Source organism: Montipora foliosa, chromosome 11 (genome assembly GCF_036669935.1).
Source record: "Montipora foliosa isolate CH-2021 chromosome 11, ASM3666993v2, whole genome shotgun sequence".
NCBI lineage: Eukaryota > Metazoa > Cnidaria > Anthozoa > Scleractinia > Acroporidae > Montipora > Montipora foliosa.
In genome coordinates this window covers 12,002,758-12,010,257 of record NC_090879.1, presented here as the reverse complement: position 1 = coordinate 12,010,257, position 7,500 = coordinate 12,002,758, and the positions used below count along the sequence as shown (strand labels likewise).

Here is a 7,500-nt window from a genome sequence, read left to right as displayed (position 1 = left end):
CATTTACGCCCAACCAAAATGCCCTGTTTCCGGTGAAAGGGCAAATGATTGACAGGATAGCACGGTTTTGACTGCCGCGCGCACTGCGGGCGCGGGTTCCGTATGCAAGGTATATATTGCACTGCTCATACTTACAGTATTTATACAAGCAAGCAGGACAAACACTTACACTACTTACAATACTAGCATTATAATTTTTTGTATTAATAATTTTTGTTTTTTTACTTACAAATCGCTTCCTCTACTTACACGACTGTACTTATATTATTTACATTAGAATACTTGCGCTATTTACAAAACAATATTTTCACCACTGTACTTACCAATATGATACTTAAGTTACTTACAAAACAATTTTTACACTACTTACAATGCAATGATTACACTACGACAGATAAGGTGACAGCACCCATTGAAACAACGTAAACAAAAATTTAAAACATTCAATTGGCTTATCGAACAAAAACAAACGAGCGAGAATTTTCATTGGCTTAGGGAACGCGGCTGCAAACAACGTCATTTCTCCAAGGAACTTTCTAGAAAGCGATCGGCATTACACTTTGACGTCATTTGAAATAGAGTAATGTGATTGGGTAATCAAACTGTTTACTGCCCATATTAGGAGTTTCCTTGGCGGGAATAAGGAGAAGCTTTGTTGTAATCTTGCCAAACATTGGTCCGTGAAACAAATTGTGAACACTTTTTCAAGGTCATAAGAAAGTCGCTCTACCCCATTCACACTAACAAGACATGTTTAATTAAACTGGGTTTAACAAAATAAAAATCATTCAGAAAATTTTAGGACTGGCTTTTGCATGAGATTCAGGTTTGTTTCAACACATGCTTTGACCTGCGCTAAATTTGTAGTGGACAAAAATCAGTAAACATAGTTTAAAAAGAAAACACATTGAAACCGTGTTTAGCTAAACGTGTTTAAAACATGTTTAAGGTTTGGTGTGAATCGGGCATAAGCCAATTAATTGTTAGTATCAAAGGATAAATATGAAAAGAAACAAGTTCCGCATCGGTAAACTGGTCCTGTAAAGTTAAAAGTGGTACTGTGACGAAATTCGCATCTTTCCTATCTAAGCCATTTAAATCATGTATCCAGAAGATGTGCTCCACAATACGAGCATACCAGTTTTGTTACCATGGCAACTTACTGGGTTCCAGACCTCCCTGATATGAAAGGCTGGCCACCTTTGACGTTCCTTCCCCGCCCCCTCCACGTTCTCGTTTGACTTCGGTCCAGGTTTTCGCGCGGCCAAATTGAAAACGGTCACTCGAAAGTCAATACCGGTGGAAAGGAGCGTCTAAAATTCGCCAAACCGCCTGCTAAGCGGGCTAGTGGCGTTGTTAGTCGGACGACGGACTCAAGGTTTACCAGTGTATTTCTTCGCAAATGTCCGTCACATGCAATGGGCAATACCGCAGGTATGTAGTGAAGGCTCAATGTTCATTCCGCTTCATTTTCATTTCTCTTCGATAACCTTAGCAGTGATTCTCTGTGATGGTAGGCATACATTACAGGTATGGCAGAAGCGAGTTACGGTGTTAGGTCCAATACGCTCAAACCACTTACAAACGCATAGACTGTTCGTGGTGGACCCACCTCAAAACACGAAAATGAGCGTGCATTTCGAAAGGGGTCGTTCCGCGAACTCTTGGCAAATATCTCAAATGTTGCTATCAAGCTCATACAAGTTCTGAAGAGGTCCGTTTAGCAGTCATTGAGTACAAATTATGTGCAAACTATGCGGACTAGCAATGACAGAAGTACATTAAGGAACTTTACTCGAAATTTTGACGCTGGCGGGTGCAAGCTGATATTTCTGATATTTGATAATGAGCATAACGGCACGGAGGACACCAACACGAGCAATGTTGAATGTCCTGGGAAAACGTGATGTATTAGGGGAGGCAATGCAGCCATTTGTATGTCATCAACATGATGGCGTTGTGAAAATAAAGTATAGAGAGGAATTGAGATCTCGTTATGCTAAATTTGTGTTGTACGTGAATGCCATATGTCGAGATGTCGTGATCGCGAACCAAGTAGGATTCCTGTGAAGAAGTTGAAACGTCTCTAGCAGAAAAGCAGAAAACTGAGGGTATTTGTGTGGAAAAAGATTCTTAAGATCACTCCTTTGTCGTCAAAACTTCATGGTTACATCAGTTGCAGGCCGAGTAGTCAAATAACTGAAATGAAAAGAAGGCGAATAATTGCCAGTCTCGGTTCTTTTGAAAAAGTGAGGAAAAAGCCAGCTTCTATTCGACGAGAATTTCGTCAAACAGTACGTTTACTTGCTTTGGAAAATATACTGGAACACGAAAACGCGAAAATCTGAAGAAATATCATCATCATTGGTACACATGCTGTGGACCAATGAGTTTGTACAAGACTGCATGGTGATCATAGACGATGCTGTGCTAAAATAAATCTATGTAATGACAGAGAAACAAATCCTGGGCCTCCAATGAATAATATTGATCCAACCTTGACAGTAAAGGCACCATATAGTCAAGGTGATATTACAGTATTTGGTGCAAATGCTGGGCAACAATGCGTTGCTATGAGTTTGGGTGCTTTGATTTATAATAATGTCAAAGGAATTAACGCATGTAATGACCTGGTACAAGTGATGGAAATGGGTAATGAATTGCATTCTACACTGTCACAATGTACAGGGCAGGTGATGCAATCAGAATTACCAGCTATGATTGCTATGTCTGAGAACAATTACCAGCTTAATTATAGTGAAAACTACACAGCTAATCTACATACCAGTGATTCAATAATTGAGGGATATCAGTACAGTATACCTATAGACAGTGCATTTGAATCACTCTTGTCACAAAATTATTCTTCATTTATTCTGACAATAGGATGTATTGGTTTTAGTATCTATCATACTGATAATGGGAGTTATAAGATTTTTAATTCTCATGCAAGAGATGAATATGGTAGAAGCCATGCCCAAGGTACATGTGTACTATTAGAAGTACCATCCATTCAGGACTTAGTACAGTATTTCCAGGCTATACACTCACTCGGTGACAATTATGAACTCAGAGGGCTGCATATTAGTACATATGAAATAACTGCAGTGAACAGTGTTAGAGAACAATGCAACTGCACTTGTAAACAATGCTGTGCTGTAGAGCTTTATGCAACGTGTTACTCAACAGCAAAGTCTTGTAGTTATTGGAAATTTGAAACGTTATGTTGCATATTTGACCAAGGACACAAATTCTATCGTCACCTGAGCATTAACAGACACCTCACAAGTGCAGATTTAGCCAAGAGTCTTGATATTTTTGAAGTTGATGGTAGTAATGGTAATGCATTTATGGTAATGAATGTATATAGCTCATTTTCTATACAAAAAAAGCTTTACAAGCAAGTGATCTATGGGTGAGATCGGACATCAAGTCAGCAATGTTTTCATGACGAAATGCATGTTGTTTTTGCCAGTGTGATTACAAATTTCGTGATCTTTCTTTGAGACATGCACATCTTTCCATGTATTACACATCTTTTTTTAGAACTACTACACAACGCTCATGATCCTTAGCAGCACAAGTGTGGCCACAGCCCAACTTACGATCCTAGATCGTCTTGTTAAATATTTTTTCTAGCAGAAGATCACCAAAAAGATTAAAATCGGGTTGGAGGAGTGAGTTGCCGTGGGAACCAATTTCTTTATAGCCGCAGACGTGTTGCCTGTAGAACTATTAGCTTATCAAGTTTCAATGGTCTCTGCTGCAAATTGACCGAGATAGCTGTATTTATATACTTGATGTTATACTGGGTTGAGTGAATGACGTCATCAATCCTCTCATTTGCATATTTTAAACATTTTTCAAACTTAAATATCTCTTGAACCAATGCAGATATTTCCAAATGGCAAACGGGGTTTTTAATATTTCCTGGAATTCTAGATGATAAACCTAAAACTTCAAGGGATAAAAAGCACTTTAAGTACATCTCTGTTGCAAGCTGTTTGAAGTTGAGAAATTTTGTTGTATTCTTCCAGGTTTGTGATGAACCTCATCCTCTGCTAATCCGAGAAATGATCAAATCCTGCTCCACTGGAGATGTAGACGAGGCATACAAAGTTCTGTCACATTTGTGGTACATGGGTTACGCTGCCGAAGATATTATAACCAACATCTTTCGCGTTTGCAAAAACTATCAAATGTCGGAGTATCTTAAACTGGAGTTTATCAAGGTAAAGCGACGGCTTAGAATTAATGGAGCAAAAAAGTTTCCAGGCTTCAAGCAGCAGCTAAAATGTGCTACTTGAGAAACGACAATGTTTAGAACGCTTCATGCAGTGTCAAATGAATCGAGTATCGATTGCGCTCGTAAGAAAACAAATTGCGGGTGACCTTCTCGTTCGCGCGTGTTGTAATGTTTATGTCAACAAAGACAAACCTAATATTTGCTTTTTTATATGACACAGGAAATCGGCTATACTCACATGAGGATAGTAGAAGGTGTTAACAGCCTACTGCAGCTGTCGGGGCTAATAGCTCGAATGTGTAGTAAGGTGACGTCACAGGAGAGCTGAGGAGTCCGCGATCCATGCCTGTCAAAAGGTCTACGAAAGTTCTCTTACTTTGTAAAAACAAACATTAAACATTACGCAGTTGTGTGTTTGATTCTTATCGAAGTCTTGCGTTGCCTTACGTTTTCAACGCGCTTTATACGAGTAAAATGTATTGGCGCACGGTAATTGTCTTATTTTCTACTAGAAATTGAAGGTAAAACGGCCTTCACAACGATTTAATTTAGTGACAAGTCTTGAAGTCATTCCTAAGGCTTTTCTGTCAACCTTATCTTTTTCAGTGACACTCCTTGTTCACCATTTTTCTTTTACTTAATTAAAGGCCTTGCCTTTTTTTTCTCCGTTTACCCTCTTCTGACCGACCTATGTGTTTTAGTTTTAAAAAGGTAATGGCATAGTGAAACATTTTTAAAACTTGGTTGGATTTTTCAGTACAGATATCCAGTTTCAACGTCAACCCCAGAGTAAACTCGGCTGTCTGCGTGGGAGGAAAATATGTTAACACTAACTCTCAACGTGTTTTTGTCCTCTGCTACTTGACTCCTTCTGCAGCTCGAAACTGTTTTTTTTTAAATTGCCTTTTTTTTCTTTTTTAACTCCGACTGACCGACCAAAAAAACGCATTCGACGTTAAACGCAGCGTCAAATTAGGGACGCCTGTCTTCCTTTTTCTGATTTTATCAGGCATCAGAAATTTAGCAAAGATTTAACGTCCATATACAAAACGGGAAGAAATTGATCGTTTGGTCATAATAGGTTTTTATTTCAGTGTTACCTGTACCGGACAATTATGACAATCACAATATTGGAATATATTATGTCACGTGACACTTTCTGACCGATTACAGACAGGTGGTATTCCGGTTATATCGCGTATTCCCCAGTAATGGCAATGTTATCAAAACACTTTCAAACGTCACTTGAAAAGCAAGGTTTCACGAAGGTTCACTGCTTAGTTTTATCTGTGCCCTTTGAAATGTGGTATCAAAAAAGAGGCATGAGAACATACTGTTGATTAAATGAAATTCATTCGTATTAATTCATGATGAAATCGGGATAGAAAAGGGCGCTTCAACATTTGCTTCAATATCCGGTCGATTTTGTTGAACGATGTTGACTGCTGGGGCAGTGGGGCAAACGCTTTCATCATCGATTCAAGTTCGATTCAACAAGTTTCAACATCATCGCTGTAAATCAACAAAATCGAACGGATGTCGAAGCAAATGTTGAAACCCTTTTGCCCGAGCTGTAAGGTGTGCTGTGGCTTTTGTGCTGTTTAATGGTTCTTCTTTAATGCGAGGATGTTTTTATTTCGAGATAAGCTCCACTTGTACTCTCCACTTTCACGAAATCTTCAAAATCAAACCAGATTCCTATTGAGATCCGTTATCCTCGAGAGCGGAAACATAAAGTTGTTGCTATTTCAGCTATTTCTTTTTCAATTTTTGCTTGCTGGCATTATTAAACGCAGAAAAAGCCGGAATAAGGATATAATTTTACAAAATGAAGACCGGATGAACAAATTGATTTGCTGAGGACCCTATAGAACTGACGTTAACTTGGAAAGGGTGAAATGCATGGGGTCTTGTGAAACCCAATATCGACAGTAAATTATTTAAACCAAATTTTAAAAGAGTCACTTAATAAAGCACCATTTACGTCCTTTATTTTATATTCAGTTTTATCAATTAGCATATGAAGTTGTGTGCTGAGTATAAATTTCTGTTTCCGTACTAAAGAAGAGTTTAAAATGCGAAGGCTTTTATTTATACTCAGTCTTAATAACTCGTTTTTGATCGTTCAATAACCGGATAATTATGGTTTTGTTTTTCCGTTCGCAATTCCTGAATACCCTTCAGCTAAAATGCAAGTTTAAAATGAATAAAAGACTCTTAAGTTTTCTTTCGTGCGTACTTACCGTCTATTTCAACAACTTTCTTTTCGATTGTCTCTTTTTTAGCTATCATTTGAGGATTTATTTTCTTTGTGGAACAAATGGTTTAAAAATGAGGTGATCAAGTTAAAAAGCCGTAGTTAACCCACGACTGACGTAAAAGTTTCCATTTAAGAAGGAAAAAGATTTCTTAAAATGTTATTCCAGTTTCCCCGGCTTGCTTTCAGAGCCATATTTAGAAAACGTGAATTTTTTGTCGCATTTGACAGGTTTAAATTTGAAAGCAATGTTATTTTTGCTATAAAAACACAGCCGCTCTATTCGAGTTCGACTGATATAAAAAAATACCTTTCTCACCCCAGGGCAAACTCCTCCATGTCAACTTGTCGTTTACTGATTCGTTCTTTTATTTTCCATCTTATCTCCTTTGTAAAATTTTGAGGTGACGGGCAAAGTTTTGCTGAGGCGCTTTTGAATTGAGTCGAAACGAATTGTAATCAGAATCACAGATCAAGTGCGAAAGAAAGAAATTCTAGCCTTTGCGCCGACACAGCGATTTTCGTGCCGGCGGATTGTGGAATATCTGCCTTTCGACGACGACGTATGGAAAACTAATTGTTGGATCGCGGCTCACCGCCGGTATCAAACACCCTCGAGGCTTGTGAGTGATTGCTGACATTGGAAGCCACACACTGACTCCAATCTGACTACTTTCAAACCGGCGACGTTGCAGTTCTTGTAATCAAATACAATTTAAGTGGGTCAGTATATCCATATTTAGCATTTTATGTTGCAGCAGCTGAATTGGGTATAAGGAAGTTACTGCCTTATTCACTTAAGCAAACAGAGGTAAAAAGAGAGCAACTCGTCTTGGAGTTAATATCATTCTTTTAAAGAGAATGGTTTCCATAAGGTTTTGAGGAAAGAGTGAGGCCTTATCGGGATTACGATTTGAAAGCCGGTCACGAAATATACGCGAGGAAAGGAAACTGACAAAGTTGATCAAGAGGTCAGGATTGTTGGTGGAGTTACTAT

General features: G+C 38.5%; 1 protein-coding gene across 1 annotated transcript in view; it reads left to right on the top strand.

The window, feature by feature from the left end:
- LOC137977739 (replication factor C subunit 2-like) overlaps window positions 1–4,658 on the top strand; it is a 24,039-nt gene extending 19,381 nt beyond the window's left edge. The window contains exons 10-11 of the mRNA XM_068825063.1: window positions 4,038–4,232; window positions 4,467–4,658. Coding sequence (XP_068681164.1) covers window positions 4,038–4,232; window positions 4,467–4,574 — 303 coding nt within the window. The 3' untranslated portion in view covers window positions 4,575–4,658. The remainder of the gene's footprint in view (window positions 1–4,037; window positions 4,233–4,466) is intronic.
- The last annotated feature ends 2,842 nt before the right edge of the window (window positions 4,659–7,500 follow it).